Source organism: Erpetoichthys calabaricus, chromosome 7, assembly GCF_900747795.2.
Source record: "Erpetoichthys calabaricus chromosome 7, fErpCal1.3, whole genome shotgun sequence".
In the NCBI taxonomy this organism is placed as follows: domain Eukaryota; kingdom Metazoa; phylum Chordata; class Cladistia; order Polypteriformes; family Polypteridae; genus Erpetoichthys; species Erpetoichthys calabaricus.
This window is the reverse complement of record NC_041400.2, coordinates 133376669-133402905: the sequence shown is the minus strand read 5'-3', so window position 1 is coordinate 133402905 and position 26237 is coordinate 133376669. Positions and strand designations below refer to the sequence as shown.

At 38.1% G+C, this 26237-nt stretch overlaps 1 protein-coding gene across 1 annotated transcript in view; it reads right to left on the bottom strand.

Annotated features, from left to right (window-relative positions):
• The window catches only part of ddx4 (DEAD (Asp-Glu-Ala-Asp) box polypeptide 4), a 68946-nt gene that overhangs the window by 21891 nt on the left and 20818 nt on the right, over positions 1–26237 (bottom strand). The window contains exons 11-16 of the mRNA XM_051929590.1: positions 23991–24133; positions 23391–23543; positions 22493–22647; positions 17626–17755; positions 10477–10643; positions 4392–4537 (exon numbers count right to left, since the gene is read on the bottom strand). Of these exons, the coding sequence (XP_051785550.1) occupies positions 4392–4537; positions 10477–10643; positions 17626–17755; positions 22493–22647; positions 23391–23543; positions 23991–23993 (754 nt within the window). The 5' untranslated portion in view covers positions 23994–24133. The remainder of the gene's footprint in view (positions 1–4391; positions 4538–10476; positions 10644–17625; positions 17756–22492; positions 22648–23390; positions 23544–23990; positions 24134–26237) is intronic.

The following is a 26237-nucleotide window of genomic DNA, read 5'->3' as shown; positions in this document are numbered from 1 at the left end:
ATTCATTAATTAATTCATCCATCCATCCGTCGGCAGGACTGCGCAACTCGCTGGGGCTCCAAACTGGCAATGGTGGAGCGTATCCTCAAGCAGGCCCAAGCGATCAGACACGTCCTGTCTGATGACAGAAGGAGCAGCCTGTCCCTGACCTGGCAGGACATGGACATCTTGAAAGCTGTTCACGAAGCACTGAAACCAGTCGGTGACTTCACTGATATTTTGTCAGGAGAAAATTGTGTGACCAGTTCCTGTATCCTCCCCATACTACAGCTCTGCAGGGACAATGTGTTGGCTGTGTCAGAAAATGACCTCCAGCTAACAAAGTCAATCAAAACTGGAATTCTAACAAAGCTGGAGGCCAAGTATGAATCCAATTCAGTGCGCAAAATATTGCGAAAATACACTTTCCTCGACCCTCGTTACCGTGGAGGATATGAGACGGATGACAACGCATTGGCGGAGACCAAGGCTGAATTACAGGCTGAGATCGTGAGCTTAGAGGCAGCAGGTCCAGTGGCCATCAGAATGGAAGAGGCGCAACCTGCACCCTCACGAAAAAAAGATGACTCTGGGAAGTATGCTGCAAAAAAAATCTGATGCAATGGCAGGTCCCATCAGCATCGGCACCGTAGAGGACCGAGTCGGAGCTGAAATAACAGCCTACTGTTTGGAGCCAGTTACTCAAGGAGACGGAGGACCCACTTCTCTGGTGGAAAAATGCTGCCGGGCGTTTTCCCCAGATGTCGCGAGTGGCACGAAAGTACCTGTGCGTCTGTGCCACAAGCACACTATCGGAGCGGGTTTTCAGCACCGCAGGTAAAGTTGTCGGTCCACAACGTGCCCTGTTAAAGCCGGACAAAGTAAACATGCTGGTTTTTCTAGCGAAAAATCTTGACTAGATTGATGCCACTTGCCATTCGTTCCTATTCGCACTGTGTTTATTTTTATTTATTTAATTGATTCAGGTATTTTTATTTGGTTTACGTTAAAAACAATATTGGAAAGAAGACTGGAAAGAAGTTTTTGTTTAGGACTATTGCTTTGCAATACTTTTTATAATATGGATGATGTTTATGTTAATTCAACTCTGGTTGACTGTTGTGGGTCTATTTGCACTTTTTTATAAGCTGCTCTTTGTTATTAAAAGTTGTTCAGGCGGTGTGATTTAATTTAATTTATTTGTGTGTGCGTCTCCGTGCGAAAACTGTTCTGGATGTTTATGTTAATTTAATTCTGTTTGACTGTTGTATTTGCACTTTTTTATAAACTGCTATTTGTTGCTAATAAAAGTTAATATTGTTCTGCATGTTATTTCGTTATTGTTTCAGTATTAGTGTTTGATATTCAGTTTCTGAACGGTTTAGGCACAAGCCAACAGTTTGGTGACGCTGTCTGAGCCTTACGTCATTTTTTTTTTATTATTCATGGTAATACCGTATACCGAGGTAAAATAGGGAGGAGGTTTGACGGTATCGAAATTTGGATACCGCCCAACCTTACGTTAGTACTGACTTGGATCAGAAAAATCAGCTCTTCTGACAACCCTAATTAGTATCAAACACACAATTCCAGCTAGTTAAATAGGTAGCTAGTTGTGTTCAGGTTTCATGATTATACCTTTACTACTTAATGTTCAGTAAGATGGACCTCAGTTTCTGTTCTCCGATAACTTTCTATAATGAATCTTCTTGAGATACAGTCATCCCTAATCATCTGCAGGGGATTGTTTCCAGGACACCCAGTGGATGCTCAAATCCCTTGTATGCAAACGCAACAACATCCTATATACAGTAATCCCTCCTCCATCGCGGGGGTTGCGTTCCAGAGCCACCAGCGAAATAAGAAAATCCGCGAAGTAGAAACCATATGTTTATATGGTTATTTTTATATTGTCATGCTTGGGTCACAGATTTGCGCAGAAACACAGGAGGTTGTAGAGAGACAGGAACGTTATTCAAACACTGCAAACAAACATTTGTCTCTTTTTCAAAAGTTTAAACTGTGCTCCATGACAAGACAGATCCGTCTCAATTAAAAGAATGCAAACATATTTTCCTCTTCAAAGGAGTGCGCGTCAGGAGCAGAGTCTGTCAGAAAGACAGAGGAAAGCAAACAAATCAATAGGGCTGTTTACTTTTAAGTATGCGAAGCACCGCGGCACAAAGCTGTTGAAGGCGGCAGCTCACACCCCCTCCGTCAGGAGCAGGGAGAGAGAGAGAGAGAGAGAGTTTGTTTTTCAATCAAAAATCAATACGTGCCCTTCGAGCTTTTAAGTATGCGAAGCACGCAGCATGTTGTTTCAGGAAGCAGCTGCACAAAAGATAGCAACGTGAAGATAATCTTTCAGCATTTTTAGACGAGTGCCCTTATCGTCTAGGTGTGCGAACAGCCCCCCTGCTCAATCCCCCTACGTCAGGATCAGAGAAAGTCAGCGCAAGAGAGACAGAAAAGTAGGCCGGGTAGCTTCTCAGCCATCTGCCAATAGCGTCCCTTGTATGAAATCAACTGGGCAAACCAACTGAGGAAGCATGTACCAGAAATTAAAAGACCCATTGTCCACAGAAATCCGCGAACCAGCAAAAAATCCGCGATATATATTTAAATATGCTTACATATAAAATCCGCGATGGAGTGAAGCCGCGAAAGGCGAAGCACGATATAGCGAGGGATTACTGTACTTTAAACAGTCTATATTACTTAATAGCACATACAATGTAAATGCTGTTTAAAATGTTTCTAATACAGCATTGATTTGGGGATAATAAAGTCTGTAAATGTTCAGTACTGACGTAGCTATTGTAGGCCTAACTACACGGTACAAGTCAGCAACGATGTGACATTTTCTTTCAAGTGCTGGACAGAGATTGTGGATCTGTAAAATGGCATGAGACTACAGCAGATTATGCCTAAACATCACTTTATTCATGTGGGTTAACTCTTTCGAGACGGTTGTCTACTTGTAACCTCATAGTATCTTCACGCAGTTGCCGGCTACTACACAAACGCATTAAGCAGTAAGATTAGCTGGGGACATAAGGTGATACTGGGTACATCACTTTCATTTTCAATCACCAGATCTCTTGCATCAAAATCGGAGTGTGATAAGTCAGAGTCCAAATCAGCATTAAGCATAACTCAGTCAACAAAATATTTTGTTGTATGCATTCACTTTGCTCTCTTGCTACATCTGCCTTTAGCTTTGGTGGCTGGCACCTCCACGAAGAGAGTTCTGACAGCCGCTCTTCTGCACATTTCTGAAAAAATATTCAACCCTCAAATAGTTAAGCACAATACTTGGTGCACAATTTTAAGTTTTGCTTTTCCGATTTGCAGTTAGCTGAACGTGCAGATATGAGGGACTGACTGCGCGGACACACATATACATCCGTATCTCCATATATACTGTACATATAGATATGTATATGTTTACATCTATATACACACACACAGAGAGATATAAATTCACATATATATGCTACGTAAAACAATTTCAGTTTCAATACATGCCCAAACAGAACCATCTTATTTCAAATACTGGTTTCATAGCGAGCCAGTCTCTTCAATTAAAATCATTTACAAGGCATGAAAACACCATGGACAGGATCTGTCCCAGAATAAAGTTCATAAATGTTAGCCAGGTCAAAAAATAATATTTTAGCAAATGTTTGAAAAGAGACTATAACCTTAATTATGCAAAGAGAAAAACAGCTGCTGAAAAGGTTATCAAGATTACAAAATAAACTACAGAAATACATGAAAATTTAGGCGAAACAAACTAGGGGCTACAAAAACACAGTACTCTTAACCTATTATACAGGTTTAAAAAATACTTTGAAAAAACTGTTGTTTTATCCAATCAAAATGACTACATATTCTTGCTTCGACATAAGTGTGGGTAACTTTAAATTAAACAGCAAAAAAGAAAGCAGAAGGAAGCAAGCATTATTTCAGAAATGTTACAATTAGGTAACAATGCATCTGTTTTTGCAAGGTAGCATTCATAAAACAGCAATAAGCACAGCCTTTCAAGTTATTCACATTTATTTTAGTTTAAAATGCATTTAATTATGAAACCAAAAACGGGAACATAAATTCAACATCTACAAAATAAAATAAGCAAATGCTTTAGAACCTTGGTACAAGTTATTGCATTATAACTGGTCATTTTGGTTATTCCTCTATTTTCTTTAAAATACTAATGCTCTAATAATTATTTCCCGGTTCCTCCCTGTGTGGATAGTACTTTGAGTACTGAGAAAAGCGCTATATAAATGTAATGATTATTATTTCTTCTAAAACCAGTAAATTGCAAAACAATTACTGATTTTTACAGTGAACAATAGGGCCGGAAAATAGATGTACAAGGTGTATATTCTTCAAATTATTCTTACCTGTCATTTGAAGTAGTTCAACAAGCTTGTCTCTCTTTGAAAACTGAGAAACCTCAAGTATTACTTGATTGACATCACTACAAGCCCCTCCAACCTGACCAACAGTTAGGAAGATGTAATCACTCTTCAAAAAATCAGCAGCTAATCTAAGAAAGACAGCATAGGGTTAGAGGAAAATGCCGTACAGTCACAGAATTTCTTATCTTCACATGCATTAAGTGCAGGTCCAGCATTTAATTGCTACTGGACACTTCAATATTTCAGATATCAGTTACTGGTGTAACAGAACAAAATTCAGAGGACAGAAAGATATGGAAGATGATCCACTGTGGCAACCCCTAACGGGAGCAGCCAAAAGAAGATCAGTTACTTGAAAATATAATCTGTTGGTGTAATATGTTCTAAATTAGGACTACATACAAGGTTATGCAAAGATAGCGGCAACATTAATGCCAGTAAACATGGATTGAGGATTGTTCAACTTAAACCATTCATTCATGGGCCTTTTTACCAAACAGACTGTGTACACAAGGTAGGAAGTCACTTTCACTGACAGTTGCTTAAGCAAGTGTGGAACTTAAATCCTCTTATCAGCAATACCAGTGAGACTTGCACAGAAATCTCTCTATTCATTTTCCTTCTCCTGATGCTTTATTTAGTGACAGGTAGTGCTGGGCAGTATGACCAAAATTTTATCTCAGTATTTTTCAAAATTATACCGGTTTCACAGTATTGGACGATATTTTTTCCCCATGCACGAGTGGATGACAGATGCAGTCAAAATATAGAGCCTTTTTATTGAACAAAGATTGCAAACAACTTAAACTAAAATTGACAACATACACGTACAGTGCATCTGGAAAGTATTCACAGCGCATCACTTTTTCTACATTTTATGTTACAGCTTTATTCCAAAATAAATTAAATTCATTTTTTTCCTCAGAATTCTACACACAACACCCCATAATGACAACGTGAAAAAACTTTACTTGGGATTTTTGCAAATTTATTAAAAATAAAAAAAATTGAGAAAGCACATGTACAGAAGTATTCACAGCCTTTGCCATGAAGCTCAAAATTGAGCTCAGGTGCATCCTGTTTCCCCTGATCATCCTTGAGATGTTTCTGCAGCTTAATTGGAGTCCACCTGTGGTAAATTCAGTTGATTGGACATGATTTGGAAAGGCACACACCTGTCTATATAAGGTCCCACTGTTGACAGTTCATGTCAGAGCACAAACCAAGCATGAAGTCAAAGGAATCGTCTGTAGACCTCCGAGACAGGATTGTCTTGAGGCACAAATCTGGGGAAGGTTACAGAAAAATGTCTGCTACTTTAAAAGGTCCCAATGAGCACAGTGGCCTCCATCATCCGTAAATGGAAGAAGATCGAAACCTCCAGGACTCTTCCTAGAGCTGGCCAGAAGGCACCTGAAGGACGCCCAGACCATGAGAAAGAAAATTCTCTGGTCTGATGAGACAAAGATTGAACTCTTTGGTGTGAATGCCAGGCGTCACGTTTGGAGGAAACCAGGCACCGCTCATCACCAGGCCAATACCATCCCTACAGTGAAGCATGGTGGTGGCAGCATCATGCTGTGGGGATGTCTGTCAGTGGCAGGGACTGGGAGACTAGTCAGGATAAAGGGAAAGATGACTGCAGCAATGTACAGAGAAAAAAAATAAAAAATGTAAAATGTTATTGATTAGATCCTGCCATATCTCTCGATTATAAAAAAAAAAATCTTAAGAGGGAGACAAGACGTGACCTTCTCGGAAGACACTTTTGTCTCACTGCCTTGTCTCGCAGGACGTCAGGACAGCTGCTGTATAAGCTTTTAAATGATCGACACGACAAGCACGACACACAGCTCGCCAGCAGATGATCCGACCGCATCTCCTTAGTGTGCATTTAGCCCCCCCCCCCCCTCACAATGCGAGTGGCAGAGACGCGAAGTGACAAAAGGATAGCTGCTGGACAGGCTTTTAAATGATTGACGCGACAAACAGAAGACGCAGCTCGCCAGCAGCAGCAAGACTGTGGCTGATCCGACCGCATCTCCATAGTGTGCATTCTACGTCCCCACAAGAAAGATTTAACCACGCCCGGGGCTGGAAATAAAGGACACAGAGTAGATAAAGTAGACCGTCGTAAAGAATTCAAAAATGTTGGCCCGGTACACATGCACAGCAAGTTAGAGATAATGAAAGTACGAAAATGCCAAAGTCTCAAAAAAAGGATAGGAAAGATTGCATTAGAACAAATGGAAATTACTCGGTGAAACAATGGAACAGCGCAAAAAGCTCGAATACATTGTTTGGATTTAAACTAAGTCTGAGACTTATAGATCATCTAACTCGTGTTGCCAGTGAGAATTAAGAGATTCCTAAAACGTTGGTGCAGTATTAAGTCCCGTGAGACAGACTTTTAACATGATTCTTTCAAGTCACGCCCTACTTACAACTATTTTCAGACAAGACCACGGTCACCTAACCTCAGTCGTGTGAACGCTTCGTCTCACACACTTCCTGCGCTCTTAGAAATTTTATCAGGACAATAATTTTATACGTTCTAGACGACACGTCAATGACAAAGCGAAGAAGAAAGAGCATGGACAAACATTCGAGATATTTATTAAATATTATTATATTTATTAGAGGGGAAAAACAATATTCCCTCACAAGCAGTTATACGTTACGTTGTCACGATGCAAGTCCAAACACAGAATCAAAATTCAATGCAATCTTGAAGAAAATTCCAAATATTGCTTTTACTAAAGTTTTAAAGAAAAAGTGAAAATAATGCATATGTAACAATTCCCATGAAAATAATCTCTTTAAATTGTATATCCGGTAAACCAATCCCGGAAGCAAGCAGGGGGGCACAGCCCCCTAGTTTTAAATTAGTTTTGAGGCAGATCTTCAAAGTGAGAGTTTGATTTTTTTGCAATTTCAAGTAGTATAGAACATCAGTTACCCACTGACTTAAGTGATGGGGAGAGATTCTTCCAGTTGAGCAAGTCTGCATGCTAGTCATGTAGTAAAGGCAATTACAATTTGTTTGTCCTTTACCAATTTAAGCCCGTATGGGAGTACACCAAACACAGCAGTTAATGGGTTCAGAGTGATTGTGACACCGAGGCTGTCTGAAAGGCATGCAAAGATATTCGTCCAAAATGTTGCTAATTTGGTCCATGCACAGAACATGCAGTCCAGTGAGGCTGGGACTAGAAAGCAACATTCGCAGGTTGACACTTGCCCTGTAAACATTTCAGACAATTTTAATCTAGATAAACATGCTTGATAAAACACTAAGTTGAATGACTGAATGCTTTGTGGATATGGAGCTAGAGTGTACTCTATCCATGGCTGCATTCCATTCCTTTTCTGAAATATTAAGTGGCAGATCCATTCCCCAGTAAGTTCCGGGGGATTTATTAAAGAAGGGATTTTAAGATATTTTTATAAATGGAGATGATATATAGTTCAAGACTGATCAATATTTCTTCAGTCTTAAAATGCTTTCTACATTGGTTCCATATTCTGAGAGAGTAAAGGGCAATTGAATTACAAGTGTATTGACAGTAATTTGAGGCTAGGTATCTTTTGAAAATCTGCTAAGGCTTTTAGGACTGCTGGCACAGAACTGTGTGGGTCAGATATATACACAATACTATATCATCTGCACATAAGAGATATCTTCTGTTCAAGTCCTTCTGACAATCCCCTTTATCTCTGAGGTATTTCAAAAGCATAAGCCAAATGGTTCAATGGCAACTGCAAAGAGCAGAGGTGATAAGGGGCATCCATGTCGTATACCACATTCTAATTTGAAGAAGTGTGAAATAGTAGTGTTAATACAAACTGAGGCTTCAGGACTAGTAAAAAGTAGTTTGATCCATGCCTGTATTTTTGGGACAAACCCAAATTTGTGATATATTGTGAAGAGTCACATTCAACTGTATGAAATAAATTTTCTGCATCTAAAGATAATCAGTTCTGGGGTGTTAGATTTAATGAGTGAATATAATTATGTTAAACAAATGTCGCAGGTTAGATGTTAAGTGTCTGCCTTTAATAAACAGGGTTTGGTCTTATGAAGGAAGTGCTTTCTCAATCTTTCTGGCCAGAACTTCAGTATTTTAAAGTCATTATTCAGAAGAGACTAGTCAGTATGATTCACATTGTAATAAGTCCTCATTTTAGAGGTAGAATTTTGTTGTCTTTAGCTTCTATAAATGTTGCTAATAGAAGTGGAGCTAACTTTTTTTTTTTTTTTTTTAAGAAAATTCCACTGGGTAGCCATCAGGGCCAGCTGCTTGCCTACTCTAAGATAATAGCATCTAGTAATTCTGAAAGTGTCAGAAATGTATCCAGTTCCACAGCAGTGAGAGTGCATCCAGCTGTGGTAATTAATGAATCAAAAAACTCAGATTGTGTCTTACAATTTTTAAAAAGTGAAACCATTCCTTTGAGTAGGTTTGTCAGTCTACTCACATAAATCACAATGCTATTATATTAGAGCACCATAATGGAAAATGAAAAAACTGTCCTGCAACCATTTGCTGGGATATACTTCAACACATATCTACATAAAAGTAAATTGGATGACAGGGTCCACTCTGAAATGTAAACAAAAAAAAAAAAAATCTTAAATCAGCAACATTGATGCTTTTTGTTTTTGATGCTTTGAATTTCTGTTCACTTCCATGGAGTTAAATGGGTTAAAAAAAAAAAAAAAAAAAAAAAAGTGTAAACACTTATGTGATGCTTTAATCCACACAATTCTGAAAGAAAAGCTGAATTATCCAATCAAATGCAAAAAATAATTTAGTAATCTTTGAAACGATGCCTTTAACTCGCTTCATAGTTATGAAGTTTTGAAACAGACTGGATTATATGAATGCTCCACTTGTGAACAATGAAAGTCGTCTTTCTATTCAAATATGAATCAGCACATGGCAATGCTGTTAGTTAGCAAGTTAGCAATGTTCTTAAATGTTGGTTAATTTAGTGCATTCACAAATGCACAAATTTAAAAAAAAGATTTATAAATGAAATCTGAGGAAGCAAACAGAGTAACAGCACAGACATCATAAAAGAAAATCTACATAAAGGGTATACACAATTTGAATGATTATAAATACATTGTTTATCAAGACAACACTGCAACTGGTGGCGTATACTTGAACTTGCTCCAGTAATCTATCCTGCCATGCATTAGAGAGGGGGATTGGGGATGAGGAGCAGTTTTATTGGTCACCACCCCAGAACCAACATGATGTGAGGGCCTATGTTGACAGAAATCTAACAAATGGGTTGGGCAAAGAGGTCACCCTTGTGCTGACCAGACCTCATGGCAAAGAACTATATATAAAAAAAAAAAAAAAGGTCACATCCACAAAGATAAGCTTTAGCTCAAAAAACCTCAACAATAAATAAACTGAAAGTAGTCAATGAAAGAGAATGTGCACAAATACCAAATGAAAAGATCTGTGATGTTTACAAATCCATTGGCCTGCATTATCAGCAGTGCCTGGACCAGAGCAGCCAGTAGCTCGAACACTTGTAATAACGGATCCTATATTTGTGTTCTTTAATTTAAATTACAAAACTTAGATGTATCTTAATAAACTACATTTGTGTTTACATTTTTGGGGGACACCCAGTATTAAAAAAAAAAAAAAAAACTCCCAAACTTGTATAGTGAAATGGCTGAAGCTCTAAAGACATTCAAACAGTTAATATAGTCTGTGCTTACAGCGATTATCTACTGAAAAACGACTCTGACACCCCTCTTATAAGTGACAGAAGAAACGTTCAGAATACATTTCTGAAAAACATAGAAGGTGCCAAATTAGCAGTAGCAGAGTTAGAATCTGAATCTAAGCTTCTGGTTGAGTTGAGGCAGAGTACTAGCTACTATGCTAGTGTTATCAGTTGTTCCAGACAGAAAACAGTAAGTCTGATCATAAAACTTAAAAGTATGTGACCAACCAAATAAGAGAAACGGAGTGCACAGGAGCAATAGCTCAAATCCTTACAACATTCTTGTGCATTGTTCATATATTAAAAATACACGTACTTCTGAATATCCTCTGGGAAGGTGGCACTGAACATCAGTGTTTGTCGCAAATCCTTTGAGGGCATGTTAGGAAAAGAAACCAGTTTACGCATTGCTTGTTCAAAGCCCATATCTAACATGCGGTCTGCTTCATCCAGCACAAGATGCTTCACTTTACTTAGGCCAACCTAAATCAAATTGCAAAAATAAGAATATTAGAGATAATTGCAAAAATCTGTCAGGAAAAGTCAGACAGTAGCACGGCCAGAGAAAGTAGAATAAAAGGTCAGAAAACATTATTCAAGTTATTTTGTGCATGCAGAGATTAGTTTCTTTGAATAGTTTTATTCGTCTTTACTTGTCTTAAGAGTGTGCAAATCATATACACAACATGCTTTACAGACCAAAGTACTGAACATAAAAAAAATCCAACCACACGACAGTGCAAACACGTGTCTTTTGATTTTTGTTGACGAAGTACAGCTAGAATTTCATTCTACTATGTACACATTACAAGCTTGAACTGCAATGTCAATGTCTATTTATATAGCACATTTAAAACAATACAGGAATGCTGTGGCCAAAGTGCTTTACAATAAAAGAAAAAGAAAACATACAATTAACAAATTGAAATAAATGAACATAAAATAATAGGTTACATAATCACAATGAGGAAACCATCAGTGTTACTGAAGGTCACAGAATTCAAGTGACTAGAAATGAGTCTTTAATCTTGTTTTGAACAGTTCAGTTGTAGATGAGTCCTTTATGTAATGAGGTTAGAGTGTTCCACAGGCGAGGAACAGCAGCTGCAAAAGCCCTGTCCCCCTTAGTTTTACACTTGGTACGAGGGACAACAAGAGAGACAACTGACCAGAGGATCTAAGCACTCTAGATGGCTGGTGTAAAGCACACAATTCAGATAAATAGGCAGGAGCAAGCCCATGTAAAGATTAAAAAACTAACAAGATTTTAAAATCAATTCGAAAACTGACAGGCAGCCAGTGTAAAGAAGCTAATATTGGAGAAACAGAATGAGACTTTCTTGCCCCAACCAGAAAGCGAGCGGCAACATTCTGGACCAACTGTATCCTGCGTATCGGGGATTTGCTAATCCCAGAATACAGCGAGTTGCAGTAATCAAGGTGAGAAAAAATAAAAGCTTGAGTAGCTTGCTCAAGATGCCTAGAAGATAAAAAAGGCTTGATCTTACCTAAAAGACGAAGCTAGAAAAAGCAACTGTTATCTACAGATTTAATCTGTTTCTCAAAAGAGGTTACTATCAAAGATAACACTAAGATTGCGGACTTGGTTTGCAAAAAACACAGAAAGAGCTGAAAAGTTCAAGACCAATTTGGGCTTTAGCTGATGGACCCACTATAAGCACCTCTGTTTTACTTTGATTCAGATCAAGATAATTATTAGCCATCCAGGGTCTTAGATCAAAGACAGTAGTGCAGTTGATTCATTGCAGAGTTGCAGACGGGAATATAAACCTGTGTATCATCAGCATAGCAGTGAAAAGAAATGTTAAATATTCCTAAAAATAGCTCCAATTGGGTGAAGGTATAGAGAGAGTAAAATAGGACCCAAAATGGATCCCTGAAGAACACCACATTTAAGAGAAGCAGTAGACAAAAAAGAGAGGAATTTAAAGTCACTAAAAAGTGTCTACCAATTAGATATGACCTGAACCAGTAAAGAGTAGCTCCTTTAAGACCAACAAGATGTTCAAGCCGCAACAGCAATATTTCATGGCCAATAGTGTCAAAGGCCTAGCGGACAGGTCAAGGTGGACAAGGACTGCAGTGCCACCCAAGTCAGTAATCAAGATGTCATTGAATACTTCAGGAGTCTCAACATCATGATAACGCCTAAAGCCAGACTGGTAGATCTCAAATTATTGGAGTTAAGGTGATCAATCGATTATAAATAATTCTAATATTTTAGCCAGAAATAGCAAATGGGAAATCGGACGAAAATTGGCTAAAACTCCAGGAACTAATTCTGCCTTTTTTAGGCAGGGACGCACCGCAGCATGTTTAAAAAATGAGGGCACAACCCCCTCACTAATAGAACCATTGATAATGGCTAGTAAAGGTGGACCCAAAACATCAAAGGCTTCCACTAAGAGGCGTGGTGGTACAATATCAAGAGGACAGAGTAGGTTTAAGGATGTCAATAGTACTTTTAAACTGTGAAAGTGAGACAAGATCAAATGATTCCAAGACAGAGCCATGATTAACAGTAGGAAGTTCATAGCCAGATGGAACAATACCACAGCAGATTGTATCAATTTTACTGACAGAATGAAAAACTGCTCACATGAAAGAACAGTACTATTTAATCCTGTCACAGAATGAGGGTGAATGGCCGCATTAATTGAATTAAATAAGAACGACAGGATACTAAATCAGTGAAGAAATCATGTTTAGCTTTCTTAACTGCAACCTAGAAGTTTAATAGAGAAGTCCTAAAAATCTGTTTAGAAAATACCCAAAATACCTATCTGAATAGAATTATAATAAAATATTAATTCATGTTTATCGTTTAACCACAAAGCATAAGCTTCATTCACTGCTAAAAAAGTAATCTTTGTGGATTAATTTTACCAATTTAAAATAAGTATATTAAGTAAACGTGTTTATTTTAATTAGGATTTACTTTAAGGTGGAAAAACTTAAATCTTTGAATCATTTTTGTTTATTGAATATACGTGCAATTATGGAACACATTTTACACTCTACTTAAAAGTCAATTTGATGCTACTAAACAATTGACTGTTAAACCTAATTCTAAATTAACGGATTTACATGGGAAAAATAGGAAACCACTTAAGTCAATTTCAAAGCTCCTTGTTTTTAGTAAAAATGTACAGTAGTAAACTGGATACCTCAAGAACAAATCTTGCTGATCATCAACATAATGAACATAGTCAACTAAATTTCTTTAATAAAAAAAAAAAAAAAAAGCCTAATGTTGAAATATTAATCAGTTAACACCATCCTTGTGCCCTTGACCCAGTCGCTAAAGGTTTTTTTTAGTCTCTAATTCACTAAATGATGACTTGTGGTAAAATAAAAGGCTAACCCTGTAGAAAGACAAAGGGAAGTCAGAGACTATTAAAAGTGTTCAGATACTTGTAAGACTTTACAGTTACAAAATGATCCCCACCCATACAGTTGTGTGTTAATTTTTACAATTTAAATTTCCATATTAGTGTTTCTCCCTGTTTTTTTTCCACTGTTTACACAATTTTAAATTACATCATTCCATTCATACCTATCCAACAATGAACATCATTTCGTCATGAGAACAGTGTGGAGTAGTGGGGCAAAGAACTAGACACTAAAGCACAGACTTTCCAATTTCCTAACTAGAAGACAGTCCTGGCTGATAATGAACCTTGGTATTTATCTACAGTATATTGCTTGTTGGGGATTTCATTAAACCAAGATTAATTTTTAATAACATTGTTGCTTTCTTTTCAGGGAACATTATCCATAGGTTTTGTGGACTAAAATTTGCAATTCGATCATCTCCCTCTCATTTCTGAACATATTAACACCACACATTCTGGCGGTCATATATTGGACCTGATCTGCAGTTCTGGACTATCTGTTGCCAACATTTACAGCACTGATTTGGGAGACTCTGACCATAAAGCAGTATTTTTCACTGTCTCATTACCTCTCCCACCTCCTACCTGTAAACGACAAATTTCTTACAGAAACCTTAAAAATATCTGTCCCTCTATCCTTTCTGGATCCATTTCTGATCTTCTACTGTCTGCACCTATTCCATCAACACTAGATAGTTTTGTTTTGTTGACCACTATAACTCAGCCCTTCATTCAGCATTAGATAAAACGGCTCCTTTAAAACATAAGGAGGTTTCCGTTAAACGCTCAGCTCCTTGGTATAACTCAGAATTGCGATCTATGAAAGCAGCTGGCCGACGCCTTGGGAGAATGTCACGTAAGACTGGCCTCACCGTGCACATCCAGGCTTTCTCTGACCACCAAAGAGCTTACAGAGAAGTACTAACTTCTGCCTAGAACACCCATTATGGCAGAATAATAGAAAGTGGCCATGATAACCCAAGGGTTTTGTTCTCTGTAGTTAATAAACTACTCAAACCCGCATCTGGTCCAACTACCTCTTCTACTGAAGTCTGTGAGGAATTCCTCCACTTTTTCCGTAACAAAATTAAAGATCTAAATAATTCAACTAACAAATATATCATCTGTTTATATCTCTCCCTGTTTTCCCATTCCATCCAGCTCCTTCTCTAAGTTCTCACCAGTCACTTCTGCGTTTGTTAATAACCTGCTTTGTAAGATGAGGCCGACTACTTGTGTACTGGATCCCATCCCCACCACACTACTTAAATCCTGCCTTCATGCCATAATCCCGACTGTTACAACAATAATAAACTCATCCCTTGACACTGGCTCTGTGCCGCTCACTTTTAAAATTGCATCTGTAACCCCAATGTTAAAAAAGTCTGGCCTTGATGCTGACAATCTTAATTTCCGGACTATTTCCCACTTACTTTTCCTGTCAAAAGTTCTTGACCGTGTTGTAGCTTCCCAACTCACCAATTACCTAACCTCTAATAATTTGATGGAACCCTTTCAGTCTGGTTTCAGGGTGCAGCACAGCTGTGAAACTGCTCTGCTACGGGTAACCAATGATTTGCTTATGGCAGCAGACTCTGGACAAACTAGCATATTAATTCTGTTAGACCTCAGTGCAGCATTTGACACTGTTAGACATGACATCCTACTGTCCAGAATGGAAAACATGCTGGGTATCTCTGGCGCTGCCCTCCAGTGGTTCAAGTCCTATCTGACTGATAGGCAAGAGTTTGTTAGTCTTGGCAACAGCAGATCCAACTCCGTGCCAGTCACACAAGGAGTCCCTCAGGGCTCTGTCCTCGGTCCTCTGCTTTTCTGTATTTATATGCTTCCCCTTGGCCATATTATCCGTAGTTATGGACTGGGTTATCATTTTTATGCAGATGATACTCAGCTCTACTTCAATGTTAAAAGTGGAACTTCATCACAGCTTTCCCAGCTCACAACCTGCCTTAGTGAAATTAAAACCTGGATGGAGCAGAACTCTTTAAAATTAAATTGCAATAAAACTGAACTCCTGCAAATTGGGACTAAAATGCAACTTAATAAAATGAGCTCCTTCCCAGTCCATCTTGGCAGTGATCTCATCAGACCTGCCTATGCCGTAAAAATCTTGGTGTCATTTTTGATTCCTCCCTCACTTATTCCGCCCACATAAATCACATTAAGAAACTTTCTTACTTTCACCGCCGTAACATAACCCGTGTTCGCTCCTTCCTCCCCTTCTCTAATGCTGAGAAACTTGTCCATGCTTTTATCACATCCCGCATCGATTATTATAATTCCCTACTGGCAGGTGCCCCTTCTAATCTTATATCACAGCTCCAGCTTATTCAAACCTCAGCTGCAAGAGTCCTTACTCGAACCAGCAGCAGCGAGCACATCACACCCATCCTGCTCGGTCTTCACTGGCTCCCTGTGTCCTACAGAATCGAATATAAAATCCTACTAATAACCTACAAAGCTTTAAATAACCTCGCACCAAACTACATCAGTGACCTTCTCCATCACTATGTGCCTGCCCGCCCACTAAGGTCCTCTGATTCTGGTAATCTTGTTGTGCCCCTCACTAATCTACACTCCATGGGTGACAGGGCCTTCAGCTGTATAGCGCCCAGACTCTGGGATGACCTACCGAAATTAATCAGGTCAGCTGACTCCATGAATTCTTTTAAAAAACAACTCAAAACTCATCTGTTCAGGAAGGCTTTTAGCTCTACTTGACTTTATTACCTTTCTCTCAGTTTACTTCTCTGTCAAGGTGCTCATGTAACCTGTATGTGTGTGTGTACTAGACCATCAATTATGTTGTCTTTTTTTTTTTCAGAATTTACTGTCTTAATCTTCTTTATTTATCTGGTTTGTACAATGCTATATACTGTATATTCTGCCGTTCTTTATTATATTCTCTAAGTGCCTTGAGCATGAGAAAGGCGCTATATAAATAAAATGTATTACTATTATTATTATTGATCCACATTTACCATTGTAAATTAAAGTTATCTGGAGAGCTGATCTTTGTTACTTGCATTTCACTTGCCATGGATGGTTAAATTAAAATGTAAATGAAGATGCTTAAAACTAAAATAGGCAATTAAGGGTTCAGAATCATAAATGGATTAACTAAAATTAAGCCCAAAAGTCCTATGCTTTAGCAGCAAATAAATGGGTTCTAGTTATAAAACTGGAGAATTGAAAACCTTCAGCCACTGGAACCCTCCAGGACTGTATGTAACGACCCATGCTTTACAATGTAATAAAAAAAATTGTGTTCAAAAAATGAAAGCACCATCAAGCAACAGGAGTTAAATATCAGTAAGGATGATCTTATTAGGAAATTGGTTAGAACAAAAACCTGCAGCCACTGCGGGCCTCCAAGAGAGTGAATTAAGATCCTATTCTAAACCATAGGAATGCTGTGTGATCCTAATTATGTAACTGAACAATGCTGTGCTCCAATTTACACAAAAAAAGTACTTCGAAATGGAAGCATGGTGTATGTGTACATAAACAGCCTTGCAATGGCACTCACTTTAGAAAGCCCTAAATAATAATAATAAAAAAACAACGTGGCAACTATTACAAGAATGGTTAAGAAAGTTTATTTCTAATGAACAGAAAGCTAACAAGAGATTTACCCTTGTGGTAAGAGGAATGTATACAACTCATCAACCAAAGCATGCAAGACTACTATGCACAAGGGGATGTGGAATGTAGTGAATATTTTTGTACATCAGTAACTGTTTTAAAACTTCTTCAAATAAGTACACCATCTACTCTAGTGATTGCAGGATGAATTTAGATTTGACTGGTTACAGAACATGTGAAAAATGTAATGTACTGATAGATATTCTTCACTTATTCCAGCTATGTTTGAGAGATTGGTGCTCCAGGCACTCTCATCTTGAGTACTAACAACTCTCAAAAAATTCTACAGGATAGGGAATAATTCTGCCATATCAAGGGCAAGAAATTTTACATAAAAAGACAAAGCAGTTAAGACAAAAAAAAAAAAAAAAAAAAAGTACTACCTTTCCTTTACCAATAATGTCCAAAAGTCTTCCAGGTGTTCCACATAATACATTGCAACCTTTCAAAACTTCACGTATCGTATATCCTGTACTAATACCACCGTACACCACTACAGGTCGAACACAGGTTCTGTAATGCAAATGGAGAAACAATTATCAGATTTGATGTCATTCAAGTGGTTACTGGAATATAAAATGAACACTTTCACCAAAAGGTATAATGAAACCAATGTGCCTTTATTCAAGAATAAAACTGAATAAAAAAAAATTGAGGTAATAAGATACCAAGAAGACATGATTCACCAGCATTTGTGTGTCTGCTTATATCCCTTCAGCGATATCTTTTATAAGTAGCGAAATTTACACTGGATGTTACCGACTCAAATCAAATGTATATTTTTTATTATACAATGATAGCAGTTCACTACTAAATACAGCAAATGAGGGAGAAGTCATACTCTAACCCACAACCTTTGAGTAAAAGGCAGCCGTTCTTGCCTTAGCACCAACCAGCCAAGCTGATATGTTTAGGTTGTGACGATCGATAATTTGGCTTCAGTTTTTACACATTACCGGCAACATGTAAATTGAATAAATTTATTTTTCTTTGGTTATATTCTTAAATAAAAGCTGGTTTTGTTATACCTTTTATGAAAGTTTTTGATATCTGGACTTCAGTCTTCGCACACACACTTCATGTCAACATTACTAAAACTTTTTTCATATTACAGTAATAATGTGTTTGCCTCTTACTTCCTGTCATCCTACATTTACACAGATCATTGTTGACACGTAACACACACGAAATGTATGTATTCCAAATATTATTTACCCTATACAATTCCGTACACTACATTCCTTGATAAAGCGACTCAAAGTTCTGAGAATTTAGTGACAGACTTCAGCTGCCTCAATGGGGGATGAATGAGCAGGCTGCCTGCTGATTGCCACATTTGCAAAACAAAGATGCTGAGGAGGAGCCGTGAGGGAATTTAAGGTGGCATAGCATTACCAATATCTTGAAAGGCTTCAGGGATTCTAGTGTTAATCAACTCCACCCCCAAAAACTAGGCTACTTTTTTAAAAAAATAAATAACTGGCGCAGTACATTCTATCACCATTGCAATAACTTTTTTAGCCTTTGGCGTGACTTAGCAAATTTCCTGGACTTTGAAAAGGTGCAGAACCACCAGCTGTTTTTGTGCAAAGTGGAGTAGGATTCACCAGTTTTGCTTTTGTCATGTTAGGCACATGTAAGTGTGTAATTAATTTTGTGGTATTTAAATTTCACACTCTGGTCCCTGCATACAAGATATTAGTTTAACACTAGAATTACCAAAGCTTACGAAAAAATTTGTAAATCCGGCCCACCTTAAATCCGCTCGCACATCTCCATTCAGTGTCTTTTGTCTTGTAAATGTGTCGATAAGCCCAAACAGCCTACTACACCATCCTCCCACCACCGCAGAAACAGCAAAAACCTCTCCCAACTGATGCCATGTTCATCAGGGAGTCCAGTACCTAGAGCTGTATAATCTAAAAAATATATAGTTACTTGGAACACATGCATTTCACTTGTTTCCCGTGTCTACAAAGATCCAAGTGTAAGATGACAAGAAATGCAAGAAATGTTGAACACATACCTAAAAGACAAACTTTTCCTGTTTTAGTACTAATGACAAAAATTTTGACACGAAGTGTATAATGTGTGAAGAGTCCAAATATCAAGTAAGCACTTTCATAAAAGGTACAAGTATAACCGAACAAGTTCACTTTTATTCAAAACTATAACCGAAGAAAAAGAAATCTGGTTAGCGTGGCTTGTTGGTGTGACTTCTTTGGTAGTATAGTGGCAAGAACCACCAACTCCTATTCAAAAGGTCTCCGGTTTGAGTCTTCACATGTCCCAAAATAAACGTTTTGAGTAGTGGAGCGACTCTCCACACTAGTGTTTAGATCTGTACAGTGTATGTACCCAAAAAAGAAGCCTAACTGCATTCTCGTACCATTGTTTTTGCGTACTAAACTGACAACAGGCATTTTTCGTGGCATTACACGTGTAATTTGTGAGCATGCCCTTGTCGATCAAACAGAGGAAGCTTTGCAGTCTACTTGTGACTTTATGCTGTGGGAAGTAAATAAATCAAGGTAAAACATTCGATCTGGCTTTTATATAAGTAACAAATGTTTTTGAAGATGAGGGAAAACCCTTGAAAATGCAAGAACAATGTGTAAACTCTTCATGATAGCCAACCTGGACAACAAAACCATTAAGCAGCGTTATAACATGTTACGCTTAAAATACAAGGTAGATATACACATACAGTAAACCCCAAAATTCACGGGGGTTATGTTAATAGAGCACCCGCGAATTCTGGATGTAGTTTAAAAAAAAGCCTATTTTTATAGTTTAAACCCTATGTCCCCAAACACTTCAATTTCATTTCAAACTCAGGTTAATACATTACCTAAAAAAAAGAATGTAAAGGTAAACTCGTATACAGTAATCTCTCCTCGATCGCGGGGGTTGCGTTCCAGAACCCCCCGCGAAAGGTGAAAATCCATGAAGTAGAAACCATATGTTTATATGGTTATTTTTATATTGTCATGCTTGAGTCACAGATTTGCACAGAAACACAGGAGGTTGTAGAGAGACAGGAACTTTATTCAAACACTGCAAACAAACATTTGTCTCTTTTTCAAAAGTTTAAACTGTGCTCCATGACAAGACAGAGATGACAGTTCCGTCTCACAATTAAAAGAATGCAAACATATCTTCCTCTTCAAAGGAGTGCGCGTCAGAGAGAGAGAGAGAGAGAGAGAGAGAGAGAGAGAGAGAGAAAAGCAAACAAAAATCAATAGGGCTGTTTGGCTTTTAAGTATGCGAAGCACCGCCGGTACAATGTAAAGGTAGTCTTTCAGCATTTTTTAGAGGAGCGTCTGTATCCTCTAGGCCAGTGTGCGAACAGCCCCTCTGCTCACACCCCCTCCGTTAGGAGCAGAGAATGTCAGAGAGAGAGAGACAGAGAAAAACAAACAATCAAAAATCAATATGTGCCCTTCAAGCTTTTAAGTATGCGAAGCACCGTGCAGGAAGCAGGTCGCTTGATAAAGCAGCTGCACAGAATGCAGCAACGTGAAGGTAATCTTTCAGCATTTTTAGACGAGCGTCTGTATTGTCTAGGGGTGCGAACAGCCCCCCTGCTCACACCCCCTCCGTCAGGAGCAGAGAATGTCAGAGCGAGAAAGCAAACAATCAAAAATCAATACATGCTGTTTGATCTTTTAAGTATGCAAAGCACCGTGCTGGAAGATTATCGCTTGACAAATCAGCCATATGTAAGCCCAGCAAGAAAGAGAGCAATGTGAAGGTAATCTTTCAGTGTATATTGAGAAGCAGCCGTATCCTCTAGGGGTGCGAACAGCCTCTGTGCTCATAATATATTTGAGGAGTTTTATTAATACGTAATACGCGCTCTGGTTGGGTAGCTTCTCAGCCATCTGCCAATAGCATCCCTTGTATGAAATCAACTGGGCAAACCAACTGAGGAAGCATGTACCAGAAATTAAAAGACCCATTGTCTGCAGAAATCCACGAACCAGCAAAAAATCCGCGATATATATTTAAATATGCTTACATAAAAAATCCGCGATAGAGTGAAGCCGCAGAAGTCGAAGCGCGATATAGCGAGGGATTACTGTACTATACAGTACTTTACTGCTATGTCTCCCACAGTGCTAGAATGCAAAATATCAGTTACCGCTATATGTACTGTAATTCATGCAAGTGTGTTTTCATTGCCAGAAGCCTTAGAAGGTGCAGGGCATTTTGGCAGCATCTGGGGGCTTTAAGAACAATAAAACGGAAAACATGAGAACACACAGCTGGAGATGCATCACAGGGCAGCAGTCAACCAGCAGCAAGGAGAAATGAATAACGCTGTAGCGGTCCGGTGCCACTAATATTTACACCGTCAAGAAGACCGATTTATTTATTTTTATGGTGGAGATTCCAGGGATGCACCCAGCCTTGGCCCAACCTGCACACACTCACAGACAAAAACAAAGCAAACCTGTAATCAAACAGCAAATAAAGAATGTAATGAAAACAAATGAAATAAATGAAAATAACAATACCACCCCTGTTCCCTTACGGCGATTATACATTAAATACAACAAAAGCACAAGCAAAACACAAACAGTAAAGTCCATGAAAAATGGCAACGGATGAAATGTAATGATGAAAACAGATAGTCCTACTGGTAGTTCCTGAAATTGTGAAGACAGGTGGACGGGTTCAGGATGGCCATGAATTCACTTAGTCCTCATGTACACAGGCAGACGGAAGACCCCAGCCACGAAACAATACAGGACAAAACGAGCAAATACAGGTGACCCAACAGAAGGCAGCCAGACAGGAACTTGAAACATGAATTTCAAAAATGTTTTTCTTCTTTTGTCACCGGCCCCCTTTCTAAAAGCTGCGCGGACATCCTTTAACTCCAACAGCCACTGCACCCTCAGCAGAACACCAATCAGAGCCACTGCAGGGACTGCTGGGAGTTGAAGTTTCAAATTCTAGTAGCATAGCTACAATGCTCTCAGACTGGCTACTTTCACCATCCCAAGCCGCAATATCCTCTACGGTTGCTTCCTGTTCTCTCTACAGTACAGTACTGCCATGAAAAAAGCCTTAAAAATTGGAGGATATTTGTGGGTTCCGCTAACAATTATTAGTTAGGTTCTAAGGAAAAATCTGAACTGAGGCCACAAACTCTCAACCGTGATTCCGTGGAGGTCTACTGTAACAGGACAAATTAAGCACACAGCTTCATTGTGGAATACAAAACAAAAGCTTATACTTTACCCAAAAGCAAACTTTCTTGCTTCCAAATAAATCTGACTGATGAGCTCTCTTGTTGGTGCAACAATTATTATTTCGGGCTCCTGTATTTCACTAAATCTACTAGCAGCAACACCATCTTGCATCAAATGTTGCAGAAGTGGTAAAAGGAAAGCAGCCTGTAAGAAGAGAAAAAAGGTCAAAAACAGTCTGAGAAGTACGCTTTTTGGGAATCCGATCGAGAGAGGAAGTGTTGGCTATGAGAGGCTGAGACAAGAATATGAAAGAAAGGCATAGGACAAACACTAAGGGTACACACAAGGCAAGACATAGAAGACTTTTAAAAATGTAATGCATTGCATCTTTGAAGAAAGTGTTTACAGGACTTGAGTACACTGCAACAGAATCTAATATTCTAGTTCAGCAGAAGTTTATTCTAAGCAGCCTTACTTTTATATGCCAACAGTAACAGATAGGCCCCTTAAGGCAATGTCATGCTTCGCTTTCTTTAACTACATTAGTTTTAAAACAACTAATTTGAAATTTAGTACATCAGCTTTCAAAAATGCCTGGTAATGTCAGGGTACTGTATTCTCTAGAACATTGGTAAAGTTAGCAGTGCATCATCTATGGTAACAGAAGTATTACAATTGATACTACAAAACGCTAATTTCATACACCACCTTATGAACCACCTTCTCTCTCATCTCCAAAAGGAATATAATTAATATTTACTGTCACAAATGACAGATTTACACAAAAAGCCAAGTTTAAATGATGTAAGAGTACACAACTTAAAAATAATTTCATGTTCTACCATAACAGAAGCAGATTAGATCACAAATTTAAAAGGATCTTTACTATATGCATGTTTACAATTTTATACAATCTGCATGAACATTGAGATTTGTCACCAACTTACAGTTTTTCCAGATCCTGTCTGAGCACACGCCATCAGATCTTTCCCGGCTAAAATGATTGGAATACCATACTTCTGAACTGGAGTGGGTTTTAAATACCCCGATTTTGAAATGTTCTTGCATAATGAATCACAAAACTCAGCTTCTTCAAAGTTCTAAATACCACCATGAAAACAATGGTCAACATAAGAAGAGAATGATAATGTGAATAACTGGTAACTTTAAGGGACATTAGTATTTCAAACATTACTTATTGAAGAATGGCACAACATACTAAGCACTAATCTCCCAATGCCATACAAGTCTAAAAGTTAATCATTTAAAACAAAAAACTAGTTCAAGACAGAATGTTATTACTCCATTCACCACAACACCAAATCTGGCTTGTTTGAATATCAAGTATTTATATAAAAATGTTGTAAAAAAATTCAAATTATTAAAAAAAAAAAATAATTTAAGAGCAGAAATTAACTCAACATGTAATGAAATGAGTTTTTACTCCATTTGTTGAAGACAATGCCTGCAAGCTGAACTGAACCTATAAAACCAAAATGGAATAAAATAAAAGTAGAGCATTAATTAGTAAGCTATGGAAAACATACCATTATAGCTGGAGGAACATTTTTACCAGAAATCTCTACGACAATATCATCGTATTTGTCAAAGTTGATTCCGGTTTCATAATGAGCAAAGATTAAATCTTCAACTTCCGGTGGAGGTGGTGGAACATATGTCACTTTAGGGCCTACAAAAAACAAAAAAAATACCAGTAGTGGTGATGACACATCACAGCTTCATTGACAGGTAAATGTTTAATATCTGAAAACACAGGAAAAAAAACCAGATGGGACTAAGTCCTACATTAAGCATGCAAGTCTCATGTTAGCTTCCAGTCTGGAGTTTCAAGTCAAGTTTTAAGTTAAAGCATTATCTTTAAGCAAGTGGCTTGTAAGCCTGTCACAAAAGTAAGGGGGTTACTCGACTAACTCAAACTCTTACTTAAAATGTAATTGGCAACATGGCAGAAGCTAAACAGCACACGTATGAGAAAGTGGTTTGGGAGCATTTCACACTAAAAGAAAAAAATCCAACTGTCTTCGAGCACTGAAAGTAAATTTACCAACACAGCTCCATGTCTATGCATAATTTAAAAAGAAGGCATCTAGTTTTAACCTAAGATTTCTAAGATTTATCCGATACCACAAGTAAGATATGGCTAACTGCTGTGTATAGCTGTCTTACGATACTAAAATGATGCAACATTTACTGGTTGCATACAATTCCTCACATCAGCAAAGGTGTTCATTTCAAACAATACAAAAGTTAAATTTAAACATGAAACCTTCACACGCATCTATGAAAACAGTCTAGCGTAACAGAGGGGCGAAATACTATATAAATAAGCAATTTTCGAAGTTTTCCACTGTGACGACATATTCAAAGACCCTATTCTAGCAAGTTCTTTTTTTGTGGTGTAACATTACAAATTATTATTCACAACAAATTTTTTTTGTAATCTTTTACTCTATAGGAAGCCATTATCCATTTTGCCAAGATAGAACACAAGGTTTGGGTTAGCAAGCTGATGACAGACACGCTTACTGCCTAAAATGCATTTTTTAAAAACTTTAGCTGCATACGGCTTTAACCGGAATCTTGTCTTTTGATTAATAAAGCAGGAAGGCTTCTTTTACCTGAATTTCGAAAGCTCGGTGGCTACAGAGCTGCACTATAGCTCAAATAAGTAATTGTTGTCTGTTTTCAATGACCTAATGGCAGTCTGCTAGTTTGTCTTTCATGGCCTCTCCAAAATTAACCACGTGTTTGAATATAGGTTTGCTTGCAATGCTGCAAGTTTGCACAGTATGCTTTTCTGACCAATATTGCTGATATTTAAAACAAAGTTCTAACAAAGCACTCTTCATTTGGGCATTAAAACTTAAAAAATTTACCTGATATTTAACTTTAAGTTTTTCTGGAGGCAGCAACAAATATGAAAGGTTAACTTTTTATAAAAAGACTGATTGGGATCAGACTCCTTAAAAAGCATTCACACCTGGTTAACACTACAATTGTCAAAACCTACGAAAAAACTCTTATTTAAACATGGCCCACTTTAAATCTGTTTGCACTTCAACAGCGTTTTTTGTTTTGTAAATGTGTTGATAAGCACATGCTGCCTACTATCCCATTCTCTCACCGGCGCAGAAACATCAAAAATTGCTCTCCCAGCTCAAGCCTGGTTTATCAGGGAGTGAAGTAGTACCTAGTGCTGTATAGGTTAAATAAAATATCGTTATTTGAAATACATGTACTTCATATGTGTGTTCTGTGACTACAAAGATCGAAGTGTAGCATGACAGAAATGTTGAACACATACCTAAGACACTTTTTTCATGTTTTTTGTACTAACAAAAAAAGGCAGACATGAAGTGTATAATGTGTGAAGACTGAAGTCCGAATATCAAATAAGCACTTTCACAAAAGGTGAAAGTATAACAAAACAAGTGCACTGTCATGGTGTTGCTGCTGAGACCCACCATAGTAGTGTCATCGGCAAATTTTGATATGATTAGAGCTGTGCGTTGCTGTACAGTCATGAGTCAGTAGTGTGAACAGTAATGGACTGAGCACACAGCCTTGAGGGGCTCCAGTGCTCAGTGTGGTGGTTCTGGAGATGCTGTTTCCAATCCTGACTGACTGACAGGTCTCTCAGTCAGGAAGTCCAGAATCCAGTTACAGAGGTAGGTGTTCAGTCCCAGCAGGCTCAGCTTTTCCATCAGCTGCTGAGGAATGATAGTGTTGAATGATGAGCTGAAGTCGATAAACAGCATTCGAACGTATGTGTC